Here is a 27,446-nt window from a genome sequence, read left to right as displayed (position 1 = left end):
CAATGCTTGTTGCTTGAAATAACCATTGAATCAGAAATCAGTATTAAAAGTAAAAAAATTACTATTTTTTAAAAAAATAGTCTACTCCTGTTAACTATGAGTCAACAGTTTGTATTCAAATTTTCTCACAGATGATTGTTTGTATGTATTTATTTTTATGGTAAAAAAAATCTGTCCGTAGAGAAGGAGCAACAAGACCTAATATGCCAGGTAACTTCCTTGAGTTGGAGAAAGAATTGTTTTCCCCTTCTCAGAACTGACAATACTTTGCTCCGGTCCCATTGGGCTATGTGCAAAACAAAACAGACACAGGCAGTAGATCCCAGACTGCAGCTGAAAGTTCTCCAGTCTTCTGTTCATTGCAGATATGCCACTGTGATGTTAGCCTGCCAGTTTAGTTAGAGACCATGTCTTCGGTTATGCTTCCCCATGAAAGAAGTCCGTGGTTTCAAGTCTTCCACCAGCTGGGGCGCTTTGTACTTCAATTCAAATTGCCAAAAGAGGCGTCTTCTGTTGAGTAACATAAGGAGGAGTTTCCCAACTCAAGCCAGATCCATAAGGGGGATGTGGGGAAGGTAGTAGGACTCGAGTGATCCAGTGTCTGAGAAAAAGAACAAGGCTCCAGTAAGAAATGTGTGCAAGTATTCCTCAACTTATAACTGGTCGCTTAATGACTGTTTGAAGTTTATAATACATTTCAAAAGTTACTGTACTTATGACCCATTCTTGAAAGTTAGGGTTGCCATCCCACCCCTGCAGTCACATGATCACATTTTGGTTGCTTGGCAACTGGCTCACATTTATACTGGGTTGCAGCATCCCATATCGTGTGATTGTTAGCAACTTTTTCCCATTTTCCAGCAAAAAAACACCCAGTAGATAAAATGGGTTCACATTTAATGACCACATGGTTTGCTTAAGGAATGTGGCAAATTGCTTGATCATCATAAAACATCATAAAATTAAGTCTGGTAATGTGGCACCTTGACCTTTGACCAAAAGTTTGGTCCCAATTGTGGTTGTAAATCAAGACCTACCTGTAGTGCAATAAGAGATGGAAGTCTGTTTTAATTTTGCTTTCATTCGCATTTTCTAATTGCCAGGTACTTGGAATATGACTACCGTATTTTTCGCTCCATAAGACGCAGTTTTTTTCCTCCCAAAGTAGGATGAAAAATCAGCCACGTCTTATGGAGCGAAGATGCAGGCAGGGAGGGGGGGGGAGGCGCTGGAGCAGAGGGGGGCGGCGATATACTCATCTGGAGACCGCCGCCTCTGTCGCCGCCTCTCCTCTTCCCAACCCCGAAGAGAGCCGCGCTTTTCAGCCTCCGGAAGTGCTGGGCCGGGGGACGCCTCCACCCCGCAGGTTTAGGAGGCGGAGCGGCACCGGAGGAGCGTTGGAGGTTCCGAGCCTTTGGGAAGGCTATGGGAATCGCTTCAGGAGGCGGGGAGGTCTCAGCCAGTCGCTCGCAGCCGGCCGCCGCCTGTGCAAAGTTTGGCTGCGAACTCGGCTGGCTAGCTGCTGCCTGGCCCCCTCCCTCCCGGAGGAGGGTCTCCCTTCGCACCACCAGCGGCGCTCCCCCCGCCAGCCAGCCAAGCCCCGCACCCGCCGGAGCCGGCTCTTCGCTCTCCCCCCGCCGCCCGCCGCGTTTGCAGGAGGTGGGGAGGGTCGCCCGCCGCTGCCCCCCCTTCCCTCTCTCCGCCCACCGCTGCGCCTCCTGCTGAGCCCCCTCGGCCCCGCGCGGCGCCTGTCAGAGGAAGCTGCCCTGTCCCGGCCAGGATCCGGGGGCGAGGTCGTCGGGGTTTGAGGGGCCCTAAACCGCCCACAGCAGAAAAACAGAAAAAATAAGGGAGAAAGGAAGAGAGAGAAAGGAAGAGGAGAGATAGAAAGGGGGAGAGAGAAAGAGGGAGAGATAGAGAAGGAGAGAGAGAAAGAGAGAGATACAAAGAGAGTGAGTGAGAGAAGGAGAGATAAGAGAGAGAAAGAAAGAGGGACAGAGAGAAAGAAAGAGAGGGACAGAGAGAAAGAAAGAGGGACAGAGAGAAAGAAAGAGAGGGACAGAGAGAAAGAAAGAGAGGGACAGAGAGAAAGAAAGAGAGGGACAGAGAGAAAGAAAGAGGGACAGAGAGAAAGAAAGAGAGGGACAGAGAAAGGGAGAGAGAGAAAGAAAGAGAAAGGTAGAGAGAAAGAGGGAGAGATAGAAAGAAAGAGAGAGGGGGGCTTGTTTGTATATTTTCCCAATTCCCCTAGGGCAGTGTTATTGTAATAAATATTTTAGCCTACTTTTTGGCTCAAAATATTTTTTTTTCTATTTTCCTCTTCTAAAAACTAGGTGCGTCTTATCAGCAGGTGCGTCTTATAGAGCGAAAAATACGGTATATTATGAGTCTACGTAATTCCAGTGATTATAATATATGTAGTACGTGCACATCTATTACCTCTGCCTTTCGACACCCAGGAAAACTTTCCAGTTGCCCAGTGGACCAAAGCTGTATGGATTCCGAAATATCTAGAACCAAGAGAAAATGGGAATGAAATGCAATTCAGTTATTTTGATTCTAATTACCGTAAGTATTCTTCCTCTATAGAGGAGGAAAGGGGTGTATGTATTTCCGTGTGATTGACAAGGACTTCAGATATTTAATAACAAAATGCATACAAAGCATCTTTAAAATGTACAGTAAAGAAAGCTCATGGTAACTGCCATTGAATTTTTATGCTAGAAGTGTCAACTATGGTAAAAGAAAATGCTCTTGAAAGTACTTTTTTTGTCCTCAAAATTTCCTTTATCTTAGCTTTAATTGATACATTCTAAATTGCTAGTAAAGAAAGGCCTATAGTTTATCTGGGATACACAGACCTTATAGGAGATACCATCAAAAATACAGAAAAAATTAACTTAGGAAAAAATTAGTTAAACCCTTTACTAGATGATGATAATGCATATAATGCCGATCAGTTTCCAGTCACAATTCAAAGTGTTGGTTACGACCTATAAAGCCCTTCATGGCATCGGACCAGAATATCTCCGGGACCGCCTTCTGCGACCGGTTAGGTCCCACAGAGTTGACCTTCTCCGGGTCCCGTCGACTAAACAATGTTGTGTAGCGGGACCCAGGGGAAGAGCCTTCTCTGTGGCGGCCCCGACCCTCTGGAACCAGCTCCCCCCGGAAATTAGAACTGCCCCCACCCTCCTTGCCTTTCGTAAATTTCTTAAAACCCACCTCTGCCATCAGGCATGGGGGAACTGAGACATCTTCCCCGGGCCTATACAGTTTGTACATGGTATGTTTGTGTGTATGTTTGCTTTTAATAATGGGTTTTTTAGTGTTTTTTAAATTATTAGATTTGTTTTTACATTGTCTTTATTATTGCTGTGAGCCGTCCCGAGTCTATGGAGGGGCGGCATACAAATCAAGAAAGAAAGAAAGAAAGAAAGAAAGAAAGAAAGAAAGAAAGAAAGAAAGAAAGAAAGAAAGAAAGAAAGAAAGAAAGAAAGAAAGAAAGAAAGCATTTTAAATGTGTTAAAATAACCCAAATAAGGCAGTATAAAATCCAATGCCATGATGAACTGCAGTGTAAAAAATGCCATGTTCCTAAAAGATAGAAAAGTTAAACAGACAAATCTAAAAGATTTGTAAGTTTTAAGACACATGCTAGAAAAAACTTTTTTGGGTCAGCAGCTGAGTGGGTCTGCCCCCTTTTTTCTTTCTCCCTGTTGGAAATTTAGCCTTTTCCCTTACCTTTTTCTTCTTCTGTAGCCTCTTTTTTTCTTTGCGGTTGATGTGTCGTTCGATGCTGGTCTCGCCACGAGTGATAAGGGCGGAGTGCCAGAGCATGAGGGCACCCAATGCTAAGGCTACTGAACTGAGAAAAAGAGTTCAAAAAACAAGGATGTCAAACACTTCGGAGAGGAATACAGTAGTACCTCTAGACAGTGTTCTCTCTAAATTTTTTTTGGGGTGGGCGGAAAAGTATAGTGTCTGAGCGGCAGTTCCTTCGGGACTGGGCGACACAGAAATAATAATAAAATTTCCCTCTCGGCTTCTGGGCAGGTTTGGAAAACTCTGAGTTGATGATGATTTTTAAGTGAGCGATTGCTCACTGCTCAGCTTAGAGGGAACTATGCCTCTAGATACGAGCTGCTCCACATGCAAGTATTCCAAGTTACGAGCCACGACAGGAGTGAAATTTCTGTTCGACACCCGAGCTCAAATTCGGGATACGAGCCGAGCTTCCACTAGGTGGCGCAAGAATCCTTGCTTCTGATTATCTCGGCGGGGATAAACAAAGTCTAAAGCCATTTGTTCCAGATACGAGTTGATCGACATACGAGCTCCGTACTGGAACGAATTAAACTCGTATCTAGAGGTACTACTGTACTTGTAAAAATGAGTGGTGGGGCACCATGCAAACTCGGATACTCCCAAGATTGAGCATTCTGCAAGTTTCTTGTAGTAGCTTTTTCCCCTCCCAACACTTTCCACCAAAAAAGTAGGATCAGTTACCTGCAGAGGACCCAGGCGTACACTATGCTCTTGTGGAAAGCTCTCTGGCGGAAGGAAAAGGTGGGTGGTGGTGTCTGAGAGTAAGTCTGCAAGTAAGAGCAGATGTTGCCACAATTGGAAGTAAGAATGGAGGGAAGATAAAAGCAATGGCCCAAGCCAGAAGCTGCCAAGGGATTTTCTAGGACGAACAAATGAAATGGGAAGCACAACAAGCAAGCCTGGTACGTTTTTAAGACAAAGACAATGGTCATGGGAGAGATGGGCAGAGCACTGGGACCCAGGACACGTTTTCCTTTAATTCCCCGTTAGCATTTGTCTTTTAAAAGCAGACAAAACATCTGGTTTGGGAAATATTCCCTCCACGAATAGGGGCAAATGCCAGTTGAATGGTGTTCCATAGCTCCCTTGCGAGGAAGAATGGAAGGAGTGTCTGCCCAGGACATTAAAAGTGAATTGTTGGGACAATCACTTCTGTAGGACCAGAATGGAGCTAAAACGGTAAAGTCCCATTATATGCCCTGTCCTGTCTTTGACTTGAACAGCTGATGAGCAGGTACCGCACCTGATTGGCTGTCACGTGCAGTTTCTCCTTGTCAAGTAGTTTCATTTTCTATCGGATGGAAAAAAGGCCACCAGTTACCCACATTTAATTCTTGGCCTATATTCACCCCTGCTGCGTAGGGCAGCGCCTCTGCAAGGTTCAAGGCCTTTCCCCTAAAGAAAACAAGTCGGCCTCCTGCGCTCACCTCAATGGCAGCATAAGCTTCCCAGAACATGTCCCAGCCACTGACACTGCTGTAGATGCAGCCCATGGTCATGAAAAGCATGAAGGAGTAGAAATAGCGATGGTTGTAGTGTCCCACACAGTTGTTCAGCCATGCTGTCTCTTCAGGTTAAAGATCTTTACACTCCAGGGAGAAAGCCGTGCAGAATGCAGCTGCGAGAGCAATCATGGGCTTCCCAAGGTATGCCCATGTTACACCAACACTCCGCAGTCTGCATTGGTTGCCGATCAATTTCCGGGCACAATTCAAAGTGTTGGTTATGACCTGTAAAGCCCTTCATGGCATTGGACCAGAATACCTCCGGGACCGCCTTGTGTCGCACGAATCCCAGCGACTGGTAAGGTCCCACAGAGTTGGCCTTCTCCGGGTCCCGTTGACTAAACAATGTCGTTTGGTGGGACCCAGGAGAAGAGCCTTCTCTGTGGTGGCCCCAACCCTCTGGAACCAGCTCCCCCCGGAGATGAGAACTGCCCCCACCCTCCTTGCCTTTCGTAAAGTTTTTAAGACCCATCTCTGCCGTCAGGCATGGAGGAACTGACACATTTCCCCCGGGCCTATACAGTTTATACATGGAATGTTTGTGTGTTTGTTTGCTTTTAATAATGGGGTTTTTAGTGTTTTTTAAATTATTAGTTTTGTTCTTACATTGTTCTTGTTATTGTTGTGAGCCGCTCCGAGTCTACGGAGAGGGGCGGCATACAAATCTAATAAATAAATAAAATAAATAAAAGCCAACCTTTTCCCACTTACAACAGCCCAGCCTACAAGTGCTGCTCACACCTAATTCCCACAGCATTCTTTTGGACCTTCAAGTGGACCACTTGTGTTAAAAAGAGAAGGCGTCAAAACTTTTTTCCCTCATGCATGTCATAAATCGACTTGCTTTGGACAATTGTTCTCAGGAGATTCCATTCTGTTTATGGGGACAGAATCACTCAGATTTCTTCAACAAACAATTCAGTTGAGCCTGATCCTTTCCCCTCAGTCCTATTACAGGTCAGCAAAAGGATACGGCAGTGATGGTCCATCTTCAACACACACCTGTGGGAAGGAAACAACATTAATTTTAATCACAGAAGGGTTGTTGATATGCAGCGTAACTATTAACAAAGAAACAGTGCGACTATAGAGGTGAAAAACAAAATAAACCAGAGGCTGAGTTACATACTACCCTTTAGTACAGTGATTTTCAACCTTTTTTGAGCCGCGACACATTTTTTATATTTACGAAACCCTGGGGCACATTGAGCGGGGGGGGGGGGGTGTTTAAAAAAAGTTTGGACAAAAAAATTATCTCTTCCTCCCCTTCGCTCTATTTCTTTCTCCCTCCTTTCTCTCCTGTCCTTCCTCTTTCTTTCTCTCTCTCTCCATCCCTCTTTCTTTCTCTTCCTTCCTTCCTCTCTTTTTTGCTCTCTTTCTCTCTCCCTCCCTCTATGTCTCTCTCTCTCCTTCCCTCCCTCTCTTTCTTTCTCTCTCTCTTTCTCTCTCTTTCTCTCTCTCTTTCTCTTGTTCTCTTTCTCCCTCTCTTGCTTTCTCTCTCTCTTGTTCTCTTTCTCTCTCACTCTTTCTCTCTCTTGCTTTCTTTCTTTCTCTCTCTCTTGCTTTCTTTCTCTCTGAGCTTCGTGGCACACCTGACCATGTCTCGCGGCACACTAGTGTGCCATGGCACACTGGTTGAAAAACACTGCTTTAGTAGAGACTTAATGGATCATGAATATTATTTCCCAGTCTTGGGAATAATAATTCATTAAGCTACCCAACTTGCAATAACTTTGATTGGCCCGTGTCAATCAAGGAAATTATAATAAAATGCCCTCATCACCTCGAGGTTCGATTACTGCAACGCTCTCTACATGGGGCTACCTCTGAAAAGTGTTCGGAAAGTTCAGATCGTGCAGAACGCAGCCGCGAGAGCCATCGTGGGGTTTCCAAGATTCACCCACGTTTCTTCAACACTCCGTGGCTTGCATTGGCTGCCGATCAGTTTCCGGTCACAATTCAAAGTGTTGGTCATGACCTTTAAAGCCCTACATGGCAATGGACCAGATTACCTCCGGAACTGCCTGCTACTGCACGAATCCCAGCGACCGATTAGGTCCCACAGAGTTGGCCTTCTCCGGGTCCCGTCGACTAAACAATGTCGTTTGGCGGGCCCCAGGGGAAGAGCCTTCTCTGTGGCGGCCCCAGCCCTCTGGAACCAACTCCCCCCAGATATTAGAACTGCCCCCACCCTCCCTGTCTTTCGTAAACTAATCAAGACTCATTTATACCGCCAGGCATGGGGGAGTTGAGATAGCTCTTCCCCCTAGGCCATTACAAGTTATGCATGGTATGTTTGTGTGTATGTTTGGTTTTATAATAGGGGTTTAGTTGTTTTTTATTATTGGATTGTACATGTTTTGTTTATTATTATTGTTAGCCGCCCTGAGTCTGCGGAGAGGGGCGGCATACAAATCCAATAAATTATTATTATTATTATTAAAATCAAGACAATTTAAGAAAGATTTTAAAAATTGCAAGTGTGATGGTCAGAGGTCTCATTCTGACTGGGTAAAGAACCAAATATTCATGGCTCTTCTAAAAGCAGAATTGAGGTCATCCAAATCTCTTCCAGAGTGCAGTTGCTGGTATAGAAAAGTCATCTTTCTCAGGTCCTGAGAAATGATCTCAAAGAAACTAGGAACACACCAACTGCAGGACAAAACTAACCAGACAGCAGTGGTAGAATACAGCTAGTTGTTCAAGTAACCCAGCTCTATGCCATGTGGGTTTTATAGTAACAACCAGCACCTTACATTGCACCCAGAAGCAAACTGGAAATCAGTACAGCTGGCATATTATGATTAATAACAAAGTATGTATTGATTGTATTGATTACTTCATAATTATTACTATTAATATTGCAGAAGCTAATGTTAGGTTTCTGTGCCCAAAGATAAGACTGTATGCACTCTACAGATGCATAATCACAAATAAAATGTACAGTCTTAAGCAGTTTGAAAAGGCTAACTTTCATTTCTAAAAAACCAAAAGCATATATTTAATCTTTATTGTTTTAGGACAGGTGGTGAAATTAAATATTTAAATATTAAATATTAATATTATTAAATATTTAAATATTTTTTAACTGTTGAAGAGTGCAAACAATTCCAATTCACCAAAAGGAAGAAAAGTAGATTTAGATTTATAGCTAGTATCTATTTGTAATCCCAGCGGTAACAGAACTTATACAAGATCAATACATAAGAACCTATCAGACTTGTGTCATTTTATTCTTTTCTTACAAACAACCCTGCTTTATGTGTCGGTGCAAATTTCACTTTGGAAAAAAATTATCCAAAATTTTTATAATGCGGCTGAAACACAATATAGGGAACATTAGACTCTGCTGCTGATGTTACCTAGCTAGATAATAGAAACATAGAAACATAGAAGACTGAGGGCAGAAAAAGACCTCATGGTCCATCTAGTCTGCCCTTATACTATTTCCTGTATTTTATCTTACGATGGATATATGTTTATCCCAGGCATGTTTAAATTCAGTTACTGTGGATTTATCTACCACGTCTGCTGGAAGTTTGTTCCAAGGATCTACTACTCTTTCAGTAAAATAATATTTTCTCATGTTGCTTTTGATCTTTCCCCCAAATAACTTCAGATTGTGTCCCCTTGTTCTTGTGTTCACTTTCCTATTAAAAAACACTTCCCTCCTGGACCTTATTTAACCCTTTAATATATTTAAATGTTTCGATCATGTCCCCCCTTTTCCTTCTGTCCTCCAGACTATACAGATTGAGTTCATTAAGTCTTTCCTGATACGTTTTATGCTTAAGACCTTCCACCATTCTTGTAGCCCATCTTTGGACCCGTTCAATTTTGTCAATAGCTTTTTGTAGGTGAGGTCTCCAGAACTGTACACAGTATTCCAAATGTGAATGAAACGTCTGCAAGAAAACAGCCAATCTCAGTGAGTACTCAGGACTCCACAATTCAACCCTGAGCTACAAATACTCTCTTCTAAAATTAGACTTGCACTCATGCACAAAAGAACAAAAGCCCACAGTTTAAGCCAGTCAGCCTTACTATTGAGGCAATTATGAGATTAAAAAATACCACCATTTAACACTTCATTTCTACCTCAGAGAAGCTTTGCACCATAAAATACATGCATTGGTTCTGACCTATTATTATTATTCTGACCTATTATTCTGCACCTCTATAACTGTCTGGTTTGGTGCTGCAACCCAACAGGATCGACACAGACTTCAGAGGAGAATCAGAACTGCAGAAAAAACAATTGCTGCCAACCTGCCTTCCATTGAGGACCTGTATACTGCACGAGTCAAAAAGAGGGCGGGGAAAATATTTACTGACCCCTCACATCCTGGACACAAATTGTTTCAACTCCTACCCTCAAAACGTCGCTACAGAGCACTGCACACCAAGACAACTAGACACAAGAACAGTTTATTTCTGAATGCCATCACTCTACTAAACAAATAATTCCCTCAACACTGTCAGACTTTCTACTAAATCTGCACTTCTATTCTACTAGTTTTTCTCATCATTCCTATCGCCCATTTCCTCCCATGTTGACTGTTTGACTGTAACTTGTTGCTTATATCCTAAGATTTTTATTGATATTGCTTCTTCATTGCTTATTTGACCCCTATGACAATCATTAAGTGTTGTACCACATGATTCTTGACAAATGTATATTTTATTTTATGTACGCTGAGAGCATATGCACCAAGACAAATTCCTTGTGTGTCCAATCACACTTGGCCAATAAAAATTCTATTCTATTCTATTCTATTCTATTCTATTCTAAATCAACTATTTGAGCAGTTGGTTTCAAATATAACAAGCAGGAACGTACTGAAAGAAAACCAGCAATCAGAATGAAGACTAACAAGATTCTCAAGAACTTCTCCTCGCCTAATATTTCAAATTCGCAGATTTGCAGAAACAAACCTAATTAATAATTTTTATAATTTGAGAGGAATCCGCAAGAAATGAAACTTGCAGAACCTCACATGGGGGTCACTGTATGCCTTGCAACAAAAGGGGCCAAGAGTAATGGTTTTCAAAGGTTCTCATATAACAAGGATGACCCCCCCCCCAAAAAAAAAAAAAAAAAAAGCACAGATGGCCGGGAAGAATGAAAGAAATTAAATGCAGGTTTGACACAATGGTGGCTCACCTGTTGCAGATGCTACAATGGTGGGTCCGGGCAGGTTTGGGGGCAATACATTTCTTGCATATTGACACAGCAGCAAGATCATTCTTTGGGTGCTGTAGGAAGGGGAAAGTAGCAGCTTGTGAGCACTGGTGTATCATTGCTTCTCTGACTTTTGGCTACAATTAATTGTAAGTATTGCTGAGTAGCAAAGATGTTGCCTTTTCGTCCTTTTCATTCTTACCAAAGATAATGATCAGAAGATCTCTGGACCAGTGCTTTTGAACCTTGGCATACTCTCTCTCTCTCTCTCTCTCTCTATCTTGCTTTCTTCCTCTCTCTCTCTTTCTTTCTTTCTCTCTCTTTCTCTATCTTGCTTTCTTCCTCTCTCTGACTCTCTTCCTTCCTCTCTCATTTCTCTCTCTTTTCTTTCTCTTTCTTTCTCTATCTCTCCCCCTCTTTCTCTCTCTCTCTTTTTCTCACTTTCCCTCTCTTGTTTTCTTTCTCTCTCTCACACACACTCTTTCTCTCTCTCGTTCTCTCTCTCTCTCTCTCTCTCTCTCTCTCTGTGTGTGTAGGTGTTGTTGTTCAAAACTACAGCTGGTTTTGGCCCATGACATTTCAGAGTAAAATGATCAGGTTTTTACAACATATTTTATCCTTAGTTAACTGAGCTCAATGTTCTGGATTTACACAACACACTGAAGCAGAAATTACCATACTTTTTGGAGTATAAGACACACCTTGGGGGGGGGCCTGGGGGGACAACAGCAGAAAAAAAATCTACCTACCAGATATTCATTAAAGACAAATTCCTTGTGTGTCCAATCACACTTGGCCAATAAAGAATTCTACCTATTCTATTCTGTTTGTCTAATATCCTTAGTCTGATCAGCTTCAGCATATTATTTTATTTCCTGGTTAGGGCTGGAAAAAAATCTTCTTCGGAAGGAGTAGAAATGAAAACAAGCCTGCAAGCCAGGAAGATTGTTAGCACCTCATTAGGGTTGAAAAAAAAACTTTTTCAGAGAGAATATCAATGAAAACAAGCCTGCAAGTTGGGAAGAGCCCGGAAGATCATTATCACTTCATAAGGGCTGGGGAAAAAAGCTTCGCATATAAGATGCACCCAAATTTTCAGCCTCTTTTGGGGGTGGGGTGGAAGGTTCATCTTATACTCTGAAAAATATGATAACCAAATGGTTTGCAGAACATATAAGGCTTACATGTGGTTGGCCGGAAGATAGTTCAGTAAGTTGTGTGAACCTAGGTGTTGTGGTTAGCTCTGGCCCAGCTCCTGCCCCAAGGACTGTGGATGAGGGGGAGACATCCACATGCTGCAGGCCTGTTTTGCCCCCCCCGCCCCGGTGGAATCTGCTGATGAAGGCTCCTCTGACCAAGAAGACATGAGTGATAGGGAGGAGGAGAGTGTGGCAGACAGCTCAGAAGGAGATCAATTATCTAGCTCCTCCTTGGATTCAGAACAAGAGTTAATGATACAGCCACGCATGCGGAGAGCGATGCATAGGCAGCAACAACTGAGAGATTATTATCAAAGAAAATGAGGCCACCTGTGGTTGGGTGGGGCTGTGGTAATTAGCGAGGCTGCTATAAATAGCAGCCTGTGGGTTTGGCCATTGTGGAGGATTATCTGATCGTTGTGTTTCCTGACTGCTTTACTGACTTTGACCTTTTGTGTGCTGATTTCCCCCCGCTTGGAAACTAAACCAGAGCAAAGTGTGTTTCACTTTGTGAAAGAAGAAGGACTGTGAATTGCCTCACAGCTGCAAGCTAAGTATCACAGAACTGATAAGGGACGTGTATAAATTACCAGTTTGTTTGAAGACGAGTGCTCTTTGCTATACCAAAAGAGGGCTTAGGTTAAGTGACTTTTCATTATAAAGAACACTGTTTGGAATTTTCAAACGTGTGCGTGTCTGAAATTTGTACCTGTGAATTTTTGGAAGACGTCTTCCAAGAGAGCCCAACAGAACACTAGGTAGGCAGAAAAAAGGGTAGAAACCATGCTGACCAGCCCAGCTTATGAATCTAAAGAAATATTAAACACTAAAAGAAGCCCAAATATAAATATTAAAGCCTCAGTCCTACCTGGGGTGGATAACCAGGCTGAGTAGTGATAGCCATGTAGTAATGAAAAACAATCATGACCAGGTTCCAATGGCCATAGATTATATGCCAGAAGATCCAGAGAATGGGATAGGTCTGGAGAATCACTGGAAGGAGGCAAATGTATACTATGCCCACCACAGAAGTGGTCAATATTATCACCAAAGCCACAAACACCTGTTAAAGGGATAAAGGAATTTGAGCTAGCAAGACACTATATTCCAAGTCAGCCCTTTGGAAGGGAAAGAATGCGTGGTGGATATATTCCCTTATTAAACCAAAAGAGATAATACAGTGTTCCCTCGATTTTCGCGGGTTCAAAAAAAATTAATTAAAATGCTTTGCAGTTTTTTTTCTATACCACGGTTTTTCCCGCCCGATGATGTCATACATCATTGCCAAACTAATATTTTTCGCCAATAAATAACAAAAAAATAATTATTGTTAATAAATAATTATGTTTATAAATATCAGGATCACTAAGTGTCTTATTCAATGGTGAGTACCAGTAATAATGGTGAGTAAATGGTTGTTAAGGGAATGGGAAATGGTAATTTAGGGGTTTAAAGTGTTAAGGGATGGCTTGTGATACTGTCCATAGCCAAAAATGGTGTATTTACTTCCGCATCTCTACTTCGCGGAAATTCGACTTTCGCGGCGGTCTCGGAATGCATCCGCCGCGAAACTCGAGGGAACACTGTAGTTAACAAATTCTGTGAAGTCCTAATGCCATGTCCTCCTGTAACTTCAGTTCTTTTTTTAATCATGTGGCTTTACTTAGCAATTTGAAATATCTGTCAGTGATGGCGAACCTATGGCACGGGTGCCACAGGTGGCACGCGGAGCCATATCTGCTGGCATGCAAGCAGTGCCCTAGCTCAGCTCCAACGTGCATGTAAATTACTCAAGACTCACTTATACCACCAGGCATGGGGGAGATGAGACACTTTTCCCCTCAGGCTTCTTTATATTTTGTTTCATGTTTGGTATGAATGTGCTGTTTGGTTTTTAAATATATGATAGGGTTTTATATACTTCTTTTAATATTAGATTTGTTTTGCTATAATATTATTTTTATTGTTGTGAGCCGCCCGAGTCTTCGGAGAGGGGCGGCATACAAATCTAATAATAATAATTAATAATAATAATAATAATGTGTGTGCTGACCAGCTGATTTTGGGTTCACACAGAGGGGCTGGGAGGGTGTTTTTGGCTTCCAGAGAGCCTCTGGGGGAGACGGGGGAGGATGTTTTTACCTTCCTCTGTCTCCAGGGAACCCTTTGGAGCCTTGGGGAGGGCAAAACAGGAGCCTACTGGGCCCACCAGAAGTTGGGAAACAGACCATTTCCAGCCTCCAGAGGGTCTCCATGGAGCAGAGGAAGTTGTTTCCGCCTTACCCAGGCATTGAGTTATGGGTGTGGGCACTCGTGCATGCGTGATAGCACATACCCATACTCTTTCGGCACCCAAGGAAAAAAAAGGTTCGCCATCACTGATCTACAGGGGGTGGACAAAGAAATGGAAACCTCTTGAAAATCCAGATTTGGAATCCAGATAGTTTTTGTGGAAACTGGGTTCTGTACGTGGCCATTGAGCTCTGCAGTGATTTTAGGAGCTGTGGTCCTGCGATCCGCTCTAACAATTCGCTTTAGAGTCCGACAGTCTCTCTCAGACAACTTCGACTTTTGACCAGACCTGTGCTTGGCTGAGGGCGTTTTCCCTTCTCTTTCAAAAGCAGTCATTACTTTTTGAGACATGACCTCTTGAAACGCCAAACATTCGGTCACTTTCTGTTACACTAGCGCCTGCCATTCGAGCACCAACAATTTGGCCTCTTTGAAAGTCTGAGAGGTCTGGCATTTCTAGAAGGTTATAATCAATTTCCTTAAATTTCTGTTAAAGAAAAGGTAGTTTAAAAAAACATATCAAATAACAGAATTAAAAACAAAAAACAATAAAATATGTCAAGTTTTGATTTATTTGAACACGTTCAAACATTATGATCCCCAAAAGTCAAGTGTTTCCATTTTTTTGTCCACCCCCTGTATGTACTTTATGTAGCTTAAAAACTGGACTTGTAACTTTATTAATACAGAAAATATCTCTCCTTAAGCTCCCAATTTTGTTTTGTTTTTCTAAGTACTCACCACTCCAAACCAGCGAGTGACATGATCTACCAGCCAGTATATAGGCTCAAAGAGGGCATCGAGAGCTGTGTCGCCATCAGCAAAAGAGTTGTAAAACAGAGACCGCAAACAGAGGTGTCCATATAGCCAGAGTTGTTCCACTTGCTGGGTCAGCCAGAACCGGCGCCGCTGACCTATCCGCAAACACTTCAGGAAGAGACGCATGACAGCAGAGTACGTCCGCCGGCGACTCCTCATCCCTGCAGCTCAGAACCTGGGAAGGACGGAGGAAGTGTCAGGAAGTATTTGACAGGGGTGGGCGAGGAAAACGTTTGCACCAGACATTCAGAGCAGTGCTCCATCGTCATCTTTTAAGTAATGGCTCACTGCGAGTAGGTGAAGAAATCTTTGCAGCCGTGGTTAGCACTGTGGCTGGGGAATCACTTGCTGGGATGCCTCCAGTGCAGCATGAATTGAAGAATTATGTACTCTTCCATAATACAATTGTTGATAGTAACACAGTAATCAAAGTTGTGACTTTGTTGATGCTTCTGATTACTTTCCTAGGCTGAACAGCAAGATACTTCAGAAGAGAAGGATTTAGGGGTAGTGATTTCTCAAAATGGGTGAACAGTGCAGTCAGGCGGTAGGGAAAGCAAGTAGGATGCTTGGCTGCATAGCTAGAGGTATAGCAAGCAGGAAGAGGGAGATTATGGTCCCGCTATATAGAGTGCTGGTGAGACCACATTTGGAATACTGTGTTCAGTTCTGGAGACCTCACCTACAAAAAGATATTGACAAAATTGAACGGGTCCAAAGACGGGCTACAAGAATGGTGGAAGGTCTTAAGCATAAAGCATATCAGGAAAGACTTAATGAACTCAATCTGTATAGTCTGGAGGACAGAAGAGAAAGGGGGGACATGATCGAAACATTTAAATATGTTAAAGGGTTAATTAAGGTCCAGGAGGGAAGTGTCTTTAATAGGAAAGTGAACACAAGAACAAGGGGACACAATCTGAAGTTAGTTGGGGGAAAGATCAAAAGCAACATGAGAAAATATTATTTTACTGAAAGAGTAGTAGATCCTTGGAACAAACTTCCAGCAGACGTGGTTGATAAATCCACAGTAACTGAATTTAAACATGCCTGGGATAAACATATATCCATCCTAAGATAAAATACAGAAAATAGTATAAGGGCAGACTAGATGGATCATGAGGTCTTTTTCTGCTGTCAGTCTTCTATGTTTCCATGCTTCTATACCTTATGTGATCACATACATATAGTATTCAGAATGCAGGCGGTGCTCAGAACGTGGCTCTACAATTGCCTGAAGAGCATATATTTTATGATTATGTTGGAGTTTCTTTTTCCCTTGCATAACTGCAGAGAACTGTAGTAAAGGGAGAAAAAGCACTCACTCGGTGGAAGCCAAAAATATATCAAATGGTGAGGATATTAGAGCTGATGAAACTGGAATTGTAATCCAGGATTAGGCACCTCTCTGAGATATTGGACATCCGTTCTCCATAATCTCTAGCCAACCCGAACATCATTTAAACTGCTAAGGAATAACTAGAACTTAGCCCAATACTCTTGAATAGGATACACTATATAGAACACGTTTAGATTTAAGGAGAAATAATGTAGTGAGATGTTTTTTTCTAAAAAACCATTGCTTTCATTCCTCGTTCATGCTTTTATCTCTATCTTTTCTAAATACTAATGTATTTCATAATCACTAATCCCTCTCAAAACTAATCTCTTTCTTGGCATCTCTGCCTCACTTGAGCCAATCATCCCACTAAGACTAGTCTATGGCCAGCAAGGAAGGCCAAATGTTTTAAAATATGACTTTTACCTGTTTGTAGAACTCCAGCATCAAGAAGCTGCTAATCAAAAAACAAGGAGGAACTTGAGCTGGTTCAGCTCTGGAGAAAACTGATCTTGGCCAATTAATATTAAGTGAGAATGACTCTGGGAAGTCCTCTATAGGAGCCAAAAGCACCCTGGTAAGGTGATGCTATGGCAGATCAAATTAAATTTTAGCCAATGTAAAATTAGACCTATGTGTTTCTGTCTAAAACTGCAGCAACTGTTACTGGTTTTATGCCAACAAAATCTTAATATCTCTCTCTCCTCCCAGTTCTTACTTCAAATAAGAGTTCTGCTATAGAAAGCATATTGTTTATTCTTAATTTTATCCCTGCATATGGAGTGGATTTTTTTATTTGGTATGGAGGAACCTCATTCTGAAGTTTGATGATAATTCACCAAGTGCAGGAGTGTAATTTCCTGCTAAGTTTTAGAAGAAACCAAACAAATCAATTTGTGGGAAACGTTGCAAAATCAACCTGAAAATTCTTAAACAATAAAGATCTACTATCCTGAAAAATCTAAATCAGTCTGCTTGTAGTTGTCTTGGTGTGCAGTGTTCTGTAGCTACCCTCAAAACGTCGCTACAAAGCACTGCACACCAAGACAACTAGATACAAGAACAGTTTTTTCCCCGAATGCCATCACGCTACTAAACAAATAATTCCCTCAACACTGTCAAACTATTTACTAAGTCTGCACTTCTATTTCTACTAGTTTTTCTCATCATTCCTATCATCCTTTTCCTCCCACTTAGGACTGTATATAACTTGTTGCTTGTATCCTAAGATTTTTATTAATATTGATTGTTTCTTCATTGCTTATTTGACCCCTCTGACAATCATTAAGTGTTGTACCACATGATTCTTGACACATCTATATTTTATTTTATGTACACTGAGAGCATATGCACCAAGACAAATTTCTTGTGTGTCCAATTACACTTGGCCAATCAAAAATTCTTCTAATTCTATGTTCTATGTATTCCGTCAACAATAAAGATCTACTACCCTGAAAAATCTAAATCCGTCTGCTTGCATTCCTTCATTGCCTCAAATTCTCTGGCCTTCCACTACTGATTGTAAATACAAGAATGCCCTCCTGGAAGTATTAAAAGGATGCTCAACCTTTGTAATATGTCCGTGCAGGTTAAGCAGGGATATCAGTTTTTCCCAGAAAAATATTTCATGGCAGGTCACGAATTACCTGAATCCACTTCATTTGGCAGCTGTAGTAGGAACTGTAATATTGCAGCACAGTTCTTGTTGTCCAAAAAAATTATGCACCCAAAAGCAATGTTGTCAAATCGCTGTATAACATTCACAAAAGAATAATCTCAATTCCCCATAGTTTTCTTGGGGTAGGATACTTATAGGGAAGATCAGAAGACCCTGGTCATTCTTGCAGGACAAAATGCTTACATTCATTCATTAAGCATGAGTAGGGCTACAGAAAAAAAAATGTAAGCACATACTGAAGGTTTACTAACACACTTAAGTATTTGGTCCTCCCATCATTGTTTTTTTTTTTTTGCCAACCAAATTTACATCAAGACACCCAGGAGATAAGGGGAACCTGCCACGCAGAGCAGAGCCAATGGACCGCTTTCTAAAGGTTGTAAATAATACTTCATAAGTGTGCTCAGGGTTGTAACTCCTCCTCTGTGCAAAGCTCAGCTGCTCAGGCCAGTGTTTCCCAACCTTGGCAACTTGAAGATATCTGGACTTCAACTCCCAGAATTCCCCAGCCAGCATTCGCTGGCTGGGGAATTCTGGGAGTTGAAGTCCAAATACTGTATCTTCAAGTTGCCAAGGTTGAGAAACACATATGACTTTGGCAATAAAAATCGCAGATAGGGAAGGAGAAAGGAAAGGAAATGTGGCATCCATTCATCAGCATCTTTGGAGAAGGCCAAGGCTTTGGAAAAATAAAAATAAAAGCATCTAATTTTCTTTTAAGAGGCGAGAAAACAAAGCACCCTAAATAGGTTTTTCCCCCCACATGCATTTCAAAGAGGCGGCTAAGGCAATTCTTCGGCCAGCGAAGGAGACTCCATCCCAGCTTCGTTTCGCGGCAACAAGCAACATCAACGCTCAGCACACCCGGGGACGACCGGAGACTCCAGCAAGCAGGCTGAGCCCTAAACAGCAATGCAGGAACTTCTGGAGGCGCCAGCCGGGGGAGGGGGACACCCAAAGACGTTTACCAATAGACATCCCTGTAAAAATCGGTCTCCTCCTTCCAACTCTTTCCCGCTTACCTGGAGCTGCCATTTTGGAAGGGGTTCCACTAACCCCGCTCTATAGACCCTTCCTCAACCATTGCAGCCTTCCCGGCATCATTTTTTTCCTCTTTTTCCTCCTTATCCTCATTCGCACATGCGCGACTACACATTGGCCGAGCGAAATGAAACTACAGTTCCCGTCGTGCCATGCGCTTCGAAGGACCGTTCTTTTCCGCCCGCCCCCTAGTTACGGTTGCTCTGCCTGCAACCTCCGAGGTTCCGTCGTGCGGCTGCCGTTCCGGGAGGAGGACGCCTGCTCGGAGGAAGTCACGTGACCGTGGAATCGCCCAATGGAAATTCCAGCCGCCCGCGGGGGAAGAGGCGGCCGAACTCGAAGTCCTTTCCGTCGCCCGGCATGGCTCCTGTGCGCTACTGTGTTCCCGGTGGGTGACTGCCGGGAGAGGGCGGGGTGGGAGCCGCTCCTGGGTTGAGCGCTGGTTGCCTGGGCTCAGCTCCGGAGAGCCACGTAGGTAAAACGTCTTGCATTTATTTCAGCCCCAGAGCGAGGAGAGGGCGCTTGGTCTGAATTGGGGGCTCTGTGAGTTGGTTTGTAGGGCACGGATGATGGCCGTGATCGTAGGATTTGTTGAGCGTCAGTTTTGTTCATAAAATATATCAACGAATGTAACAGGGATCGGATTGGACAGGGGTAGGCAAAGTTAGCTCTTCTATGACTTGTGGACTTCAACTCCCAGAATTCCTGAGCCAACCATGCTAGCTCAGGAATTCTGGAAGTTGAAGTCCACGTGTCACAGAAGAGCGAACTTTGCCTACCCCTGTGATAGGAGATCCAGACTGACCCTATGTTCAGTTGAGGGATCCTCTACCTTCCACAACAAACGAACCTGTCTAGCAAAGGACATAATTTATAGTTCATAACATCATATACCAAAATGTCCTTCCTGTTAATGACTACTTCACCTTCAACTGCAGCAATACACGAGTACGTAATAGATTCAAACTAAATGTAAACCGCACCAAACTCGATTGCAGAAAATATGACTTCAGCAATAGAGTAATCAAATGCCTGGAATGCACTACCTGACTCTGTGGTTTCTTCCCCAAAGCCCAAAAACTTTAACCTTAGATTGTCTACAGTCGACCTCTTCCTGTTTCTAAAAGGTCTGTAAGGGGAATTCATAAGCGCACCACTGTGCCTACTATCCCTGTCCAATTGTCCTCTTTTATTGTTACTATTTTTACTTACGTTTATACCTACTACAGTACTACTATCCCATATAAGTTTGACAAATAAAAATAATAATAAAAAAATTAATTTCACGGTTCTAGGCAGAATATTATGCATTTTATCAGTCCTCACCCTCTAATCTAGCAGCTTCTCCAGTGGTTTAGATAGATGCTTCAGAGAAGCTTTCAACCAGAGCAGATTGTGTACTTGGATTTTCAGAAAACCTTTACAGTTCTTCGATGGCTGTTGAGTAAATATTGCAGCCATGGACTAAGAGGACCTATTCCTAAAGAATTGCAAATTAATTTAAAAAATAAAAAGCAGAAATTAGAAATAAATTGGATTTTTTTTGTGAAGGGAAGTACAGTAAATGAATTTTCCAAGATCCTATATGAAGACCAGTGCTTTTAAGTTTAACTGCTAATAATATTAAACATAAGAAGGGAACTGCCGAAGTTTACAGATGATACTAAAATACTTAGGATAGTCAAAACTAAAAGTTATGAAAATCCCCAGAAGAATCTGTTTAAAATGGGTGAATATCTAATCAAGTGTGATTCAATTTAAATCACTTCTAGGCAAAATACCATAACTGTACATACACACAAAAGAAATCCCAGTTGACACTAATCTTGGAATCATAGTGGATAACTCAGTGAAGATATTAACTCTTTAGAACTGACAAAGCATTTTTCTGCATAGTGCAAAATTATTTTGTGGAATTAATTACAGGATGTGACAAAAATAATTATGTATGTTTTAATGGGGAGATTAGATAAATTCATGGATGACATCAGTCAAAGGCTTCCAGTCTTGAGATGAATTGTTACTCCCCATTAGGGACAACATGCGTATAGGTTCAATACCATCTGCTTGAAAACACTTCAGAGATTTATCCTTAGTCATAGTGAGAAACAAACTGTTGGATTAACCCTTAGTCTGATCCAGTTGATTTATTCTTGTGTTCTTATTTTTTCTTTATTCATTTATTCTATCTATGGTATCTATTTTTGTTGACACAAACTCATCCATGGGTCACAGAGGAAGTACAGTGATACCTGGTCTTACAAACTTAATTGGTTTCGGGACAAGGTTCTTAAGGTGAAAAGTTTGTAAGATGAAACAATGTTTCCCATAGGAATCAATGGAAAAGTGATTAATGCGTGCAAGCCCAAAATTCACCCCTTTTGCCAACCGACATGCCCGTTTTGGCGCTGCTGGGATTCCCCTGAGGTTCCCCTCCGTAGGAAACCCCACCTCCGGACTTCTGTGTTTTTGTGTGATGCTGCGGGGGAATCCCAGCATGCGCTTCACTGGCAACGGAAGTCCGGAGGTGGGGTTTCCCATGGAGGGGAGCCTCAGGGAAATCCCAGCAGCACAAAAACAGGTGCATCGCTGGCAACGGAAGTCCAGAGACTGGGCATCCCAGTGGCGGTGGTGGGTTTGTAAGGTGAAAATAGTTTGTAAGGCAAAAAAATCTTAAACCCCGGGTTTGTATCTCGAAAAGTTTGTATGACGAGGCGTTTGTAAGATGAGGTATCACTGTAATTTCTAGTGAGGGCTATCAGATATCAGTATTTAAAACGGGTGTCAAACTCGCACCGTCACATCATGTGACCTATCATGAATTTTTCCTCCACTAAAACGGGTGGGAGTGGCCAGTGCGTGATATATCTGGTTCGTGGGCTGCAAGTTTGACACCCGTGATTTAGAACATGAGAAGAGGTGGCAGTTATAAAATAAGATGTTTTGACTTGTACTCTATTTCACAGGAGAGCGACTCTGCAGTTTAGAGGAAGGAACCCCTGGGAATGGTACCTACACACGCCATGGTTCCATCTTTGCCTCTTTGGCTGGTTGTTTTATAAAGAAAAGTGAGAATGGCATGGTGAGAATCAAGTATTTCTGTATAGAAATAATTCTTAACTTCTTAGTTGTGTCTGGGATTTCAATTGTAAGTCGTGCATCCATGTCAGTGGACCTGATTTTATTACCATTTTTACGGTAATCATTAAGCTAATCATGTAATTTTAAGTCCAAATTGCATGTTCATTAAATAAATCATGCGGTAATAAGTCTGAATCCAAAAACAGCAAAAGATGCTGGAAACCAGTAAAAACATTGCAAATTGTAGTCACATGATTACAGGAGACTGCAACCAGTTGTAGATTTGTGCCTGTTGCCAAGTGCGCAAAATGCAGTCATATGACGGAGAGGGGAGAATGCAACATTTTACAATTGCCACAAGTGTTGCATTGGCTATAAAGCACCCTTTCCAAGGCCATTATAATTTATGAAACATCTTAAACAAGGACTGCAGGTAGCGGTGTGCTGTGGATGATAGTGGGAGGGATAATGATAAGGATTCTGTGCCTTGAATGACTTGACATACACTGGCAATCCAGAAGGGATTCAATTTATCTCTTGGTGGTAGCTCAGTACTCAATGCATGGTTGAATCCTGCTGGTTTTGCACCCTCCCTACAGCTCCCGGTAATCTCCGTGATGAGAGATGTGGAATCTCAGCTGCTGCCTGATGTGGGAGCCACAGTGACCTGCAAGGTAACCTCAGCAGATCTACGTAATAATTTCATTGTTATTTTTAATCCAGGTATTAGTGTCAAGAAAATAAAAGGTAATAGATAGAATGTAAGTAGTAAATAGATAGAATGCTATATTTACCCATAAGTGAAATGTAAGGTTTTTTTCCCCCCTGCAGATCATTCATCTTTGGAAGCTCATCTTAGATGTGCTAATAGTGTGATGAATGAAACAAATTAGGCTTTTGTCTAATCTTTCTCTGGAATTAGTTAAATCTGACATCATTTTCCCTACAATAAAATGAGTGTGTGAAACCTAGATCCCAATTATAATCATAACATATTGCCAGTGTTTCTGTCTGCATTTATTTTACATGTCTTTTAATTGTTTAGTCCCTGCATTCAATATTTAGCCCACTGTGATGTTGCAGCAAGGGAAAAGGCTTATATATCCCAGTTTAGAGGTTACTTTAGTTATTTGCACCATGTGGAAGTGAAGTACTGTATTATCAATTACAATCCTGAAGTTGTAAGAGATAACAGATTGTTGCTAAAAGTTGCTTTCCCTCTTCTTTTCCTCTTCAGGTTTGCAGTATTAATTCTCGTTTTGCCAAAGTGCATATTTTGTATGTTGGCTCTACACCATTAAAATCCCCTTTCCGTGGAACAATACGGTATGAAGAAAACTTATTTGTGGGCATCATATGAATGTGCCATTAGAATAAGCCAACTACAGTATGTTAATATTCTATCTCATTATCATTATTGATATTTGAGTGATCATGAGAAATGGAAATATTGTTGATGCTAAAGCTCTGCTGATTATCTGTAGTCTTTTCACATATAATTATACTTTTTCTTTCTAAATGACACTATTTTATTTTACTTATTCAATTTATTGATGCTCACCTTACCAGGAAGGTAACTCTAGGTGGTTTACAATATTAGACAATAAAATATTACAAAGCCTATATGCACCTAAAAATATAAAAAACTCCACTGTAACTAAAAGATAGCAAGGGAGAGAATAGGATACATGTGAAGGGGATCCAAAGTCACTTGTTCTGTAAGATTAATTGAAGAAGGGAGAGAGGAAAATGGCAAAATTATGATTTCATCTTCTTTTCCATTATAGTAGAGAAGATATTCGAGCTACAGAGAAAGACAAGGTCAGATGACTTTATATTTGGTTATATCAAATGAACAAAATATGGCAGAGAAGCAGGAGTTGTTTTACTTTTTTTTACATAAATGTGTATGAAGATACAGATCATTTTATTCCACATGTATTGGTATAGTTTTCAGGTGGCTAAAACTTGCTAGGAACAAAAATTAATACAGTTGCCTATTTGGGGTACTAATTTGATTCCTGGACTAAAAATAAAAATGATTAGCAACCACTCATTCAGCGACCATCTGACATTATTATTATTATTATTATTATTATTAATATTATTATTTATTAGATTTGTATGCCGCCCCTCTCCGCAGACCTTATAGTGGCATTGAACAAGCAATACTTTATGATCAATCCTCAAAGTTCCATTTGTTGCAGCCCCCGCAACCCCACAATGCTTATAAAATCATGATCAGGTCACCTGGCCAATTGCCTGGACTTTGGACCATGGTCCATGATTTGCAAACATCCCTGCTGGTTTCCCCTAAGCAAAGTCACTGAGGAAGCTGGCAGGAAATCTGGATCACATGAGATCCCGGCTTAACCACCCACAATAATTTGCATAATAATTGAAGATTGTTGGGAATGCCATAGAACAGGGGTCTCCAACCGTGGCAACTTTAAGACTTGTGGACTTCAACTCCCAGAATTCCTCAGTCAGCTTTGCTTAAAGTTGCCAAGGTTGGAGACCCCTGCCTTAGACCAGTGATTTTCAACCTTTTTTGAGCTACGGCACATTTTTTACATATACAAAATCATGGGGCACATTGGCGGGGGAATGGGGGGGGGGGGCTAAAAAAAGTTTGGACAAAAAAATCTCTCTCTCCCTCTCTCTCTTCCTCCCTTTCACTCTATTTCTCTCCCTCTTTCTCTCCCTTCCTCTCTCTTTCCATCCCTATTTCTTTCTCTCTTCCTCTCTTTTTTGCTCTTTCTCTCTCCCTCCCTCCTTCCCTCCCTCTTTCTCTCTCTCTTGCTTTCTTTCTCTCTTGCTTTCTTTCTCTCTCCCTCCTTCCCTCCCTCTCTTTCTCTCTCTCTTGCTTTCTTTCTCTCTCTTGCTTTCTTTCTCTCTCTTGCTGAGCTTTGCGGCACACCTGACCATGTCTCGCGGCACACTGGTTGAAAAACACTTCCTTAGACTATGCTCAAGGATATGATCAAGTGACATTGCGTTTACATCGCTTAGTGATGGAAATTGCAGTCTCAATTATTGAAGTTAATTGAGGACCACCTGTATCCTTTCCTCAGAATTTTTTTTTAAGTCATAATTATTTCAAACCTTTTTTAATCCAAGCTTCATTAGCCAGAGACATTTGTCCCTTGAAATTGTCTTCGCATTTTGACATTTGCTTTCTCTTTCCTCCTATTTTATATGCTGATAGATAGAGGTTTACAAGAGTTTCCGTCCAGGAGATATTGTTTTGGCCAAAGTTGTATCCTTTTTCTGTTGTTATCTTTATGCTTACAGTTCTGATTATTTCTTACATTATCTGTGGAAATTTTCAAACGTTTTCCCTTAACCTGCAGGACTAGATCTCTTTAGGGGATGTACAATCAAATTATTTGCTGACCACAGCTGAAAATGAGCTGGGGGTAGTGGTGGCTCATAGTGAAGCAGGTAAGAACAATTATCTTCTGAATAAACTACAAAAAAAAAGCATAGCTTAAATGTACACTCTGGCACCTTTTTCAGTTTCAATTCTCTGCAGATGTGATTTTGTAGGAAATATCAGTTATGTCGTGTCACTGTATCTAAATGGGATAATCTAGAATAATACTGCCTGCCTAAATAGCTGTTTTTCAGTGTTAAGATGAAAGCTACGCATCATGGGAAAGTCGTTTTGAACTGGAATTACAGGTAGTCCTCAACCTACAATTGAGCCCAAAAGTTATGTTAAGTGAGAAATTTCTTAAAGGAGTTTGCTCCATTTTACGACTATTCTCCCCATATTTGTTAAATGAATCAAAGCAGTTCTTAAATTAGTAACACAGTTGTTTAAGTGAATCTTGTTTCTCCATGGTCAGAAGGCGCAAAAGGAGATCACATGACTCAACATGCTGCAACCATAAATCTGAATCAACTGTCAAGTATCCAAATGTAAATCAGGGATGGTGCAATGGTTGTAAGTGTGAAAAATGATCATAAGTCCTTTTTTCACTGCTGTTGTAACTTTGAACAGTCACTAAATGAACTGTTGTAAGTCAAGGACTACCAGTCACTGAATTTAAAGATAGGCAGGTTGTGACATCATCAGAAATTAACTGCTGGGTAATTTTCAAAAGCAAATGATTCCCCCCCCCCCCCCCAGAGGATACATCTATATAAATATTGACATTTTTTAAATCTCAGGTTTACAGATGGTGCCAATCAGCTGGTGTGAAATGCAGTGTCCCAGTACACATGGCAAGGAACTGCGCAAAGTAGCCCGGGTTCAGCCTCAATTTCTGCAGACATAAGGAAAAATGCATACATCAAAATTATACGACTGGTAGCAGCAAATATTAATCCGAGGAGAACCAGAGGAACTTGAAAAAAACAACAGCAGCAATTTTAAAAATGCAGCAGAGCTTTTAGTGAAGGACATCATGATCTGAACTTTTTATTTTATTTTGTCACCTAATTTTATTGTTTTATAAGTCAGAAACTTTCTACTGATTTCTGTCTTTGATTGAAGCAGCTAAACTGCTTTAGAAAAGCAAAAGGACAAGAAAACAATCCATAAAGGCTGTTTTTTTCTCTTACAAATCACTGGCCTGCCCAGGAAGTAAGTCTAAATCAATATCCATTTCTCTTCAAATATACTTTAATTGAAAGCCCTATTGAATCTCAAGTTGTCTCAGTGTCGCAAGGGAAGATGGGATAAAAACTAGGAACTTGATAAAAAAAAAGTTAAAACTATATTTTGGCTTATGGAAACATTAGATTTCTTTTTCCAATAAAATCCCACATCAAAAACGTTTTTTTACTTAAAATATGTGTTTCCTGTATGTTGTGGTTGGCTCTGGCCCAGCTCCTGCACCAGGGAATGGGGAGGTGGATGCAGGTGAAAATTCAACATGTCACAGGCCTGTGTTATTGCCGACAGAATCAGTTCAGAGTTTAGTTTCCTCGGACCAAGAAGGGGGAGGTGGGAGTGACTAGGCAGAGGGGGGCTTGGCACACAGCCCAGGCAGTCAATCTCCCTTATCTTCCATTGATTCAGATGATGACGTTTTGGACCCACGCAAGTGCAGAATTATGCGTAGAAGAGACCAAGTAAGAACATATTACAGAAAATAAGTGAGGCCACCTGTGTTTGGGTCGGGCTTCAGTAATTAGGGCTGCTGCTATAAATAGCAGCATGTGGGTTTGGCCCTTATGGAAGAATATCTGATCAGAGTTCGTCAGGAATCCTGTGTTGTCTGGCCTTTGTTGCTTTTTCACACCTTGGAAAACAAAGAAGAGCAATGTGTGTATGTGTGTGTGACTTGGAAGAAGGGGTGTGAAGTTTCTTCACAGCTGCTAGCTAAGTACTTAATGATTGCTTAAGGGTACAGACTGCCCAGTTGTTTTGGGAGGAGTGCTCTTTGCAATACAAAGAGTGCTTAGTTTATTTTGAATTTTGTGATAAAGAACATTGGTTTGTGTGTTTGTGTGTGTGTGTGTCTGAAATTTG

At 41.6% G+C, this 27,446-nt stretch overlaps 2 protein-coding genes across 4 annotated transcripts; one reads left to right on the top strand and one right to left on the bottom strand.

Annotated features, from left to right (window-relative positions):
* Window positions 1-135: 135 nt before the first annotated feature.
* Window positions 136-19,116, bottom strand: ZDHHC16 (zinc finger DHHC-type palmitoyltransferase 16). 2 transcript variants are annotated; one of them, XM_070752906.1, is made up of 11 exons: window positions 18,865-19,112; window positions 14,748-15,000; window positions 12,583-12,777; window positions 10,498-10,589; window positions 6,307-6,335; window positions 5,256-5,389; window positions 5,072-5,119; window positions 4,510-4,595; window positions 3,745-3,868; window positions 2,440-2,510; window positions 136-601 (listed from the first exon to the last, which is right to left on the bottom strand). In XM_070752906.1, the coding sequence occupies exons 2-11, from the start codon at window positions 14,982-14,984 to the stop codon at window positions 487-489; spliced, it is 1,131 nt and encodes a 376-aa protein (XP_070609007.1). In that variant the 5' UTR covers window positions 14,985-15,000; window positions 18,865-19,112; the 3' UTR covers window positions 136-486. The 2 variants fall into 2 exon arrangements, with proteins under 2 accessions (XP_070609007.1, XP_070609008.1); XM_070752907.1 differs by lacking the exon at window positions 5,072-5,119 and having other exon boundaries at window positions 18,865-19,116.
* Window positions 19,038-26,763, top strand: EXOSC1 (exosome component 1). 2 transcript variants are annotated; one of them, XM_070752908.1, is made up of 8 exons: window positions 19,038-19,271; window positions 21,850-21,965; window positions 22,564-22,638; window positions 23,202-23,290; window positions 23,752-23,785; window positions 25,173-25,223; window positions 25,324-25,408; window positions 26,141-26,763. In XM_070752908.1, exons 1-8 carry the CDS (start codon window positions 19,244-19,246, stop codon window positions 26,245-26,247), a joined length of 585 nt encoding a protein of 194 aa, XP_070609009.1. In that variant the 5' UTR covers window positions 19,038-19,243; the 3' UTR covers window positions 26,248-26,763. The 2 variants fall into 2 exon arrangements, with proteins under 2 accessions (XP_070609009.1, XP_070609010.1); XM_070752909.1 differs by having other exon boundaries at window positions 19,161-19,271; window positions 23,755-23,785.
* The last annotated feature ends 683 nt before the right edge of the window (window positions 26,764-27,446 follow it).

The sequence above is a fragment of the Erythrolamprus reginae genome, chromosome 5 (assembly GCF_031021105.1).
Source record: "Erythrolamprus reginae isolate rEryReg1 chromosome 5, rEryReg1.hap1, whole genome shotgun sequence".
Taxonomy (NCBI): domain Eukaryota; kingdom Metazoa; phylum Chordata; class Lepidosauria; order Squamata; family Dipsadidae; genus Erythrolamprus; species Erythrolamprus reginae.
This window is presented reverse-complemented; position numbering and strand designations above follow the sequence as displayed.

What these genes read in the sequence shown, in the direction of transcription:
- ZDHHC16 (XM_070752906.1), bottom strand. Translation starts at nt 14,984, where the DNA reads ATGAGGAGTCGCCGGCGGACGTACTCTGCTGTCATGCGTCTCTTCCTG. An exon ending in AGCCTGGTTATCCACCCCAG is followed by an intron (nt 10,590 to 12,582) that starts GTAGGACTGAGG and finishes CCCTTCCTACAG; the next exon opens with CACCCAAAGAATGATCTTGC. An exon ending in TACGCCTGGGTCCTCTGCAG is followed by an intron (nt 3,869 to 4,509) that starts GTAACTGATCCT and finishes TCTTTTTCTCAG; the next exon opens with TTCAGTAGCCTTAGCATTGG.
- EXOSC1 (XM_070752908.1), top strand. Translation starts at nt 19,244, where the DNA reads ATGGCTCCTGTGCGCTACTGTGTTCCCG. An exon ending in TGTGCGCTACTGTGTTCCCG is followed by an intron (nt 19,272 to 21,849) that starts GTGGGTGACTGC and finishes TCTATTTCACAG; the next exon opens with GAGAGCGACTCTGCAGTTTA. An exon ending in CCTTTCCGTGGAACAATACG is followed by an intron (nt 23,291 to 23,751) that starts GTATGAAGAAAA and finishes TTTCCATTATAG; the next exon opens with TAGAGAAGATATTCGAGCTA.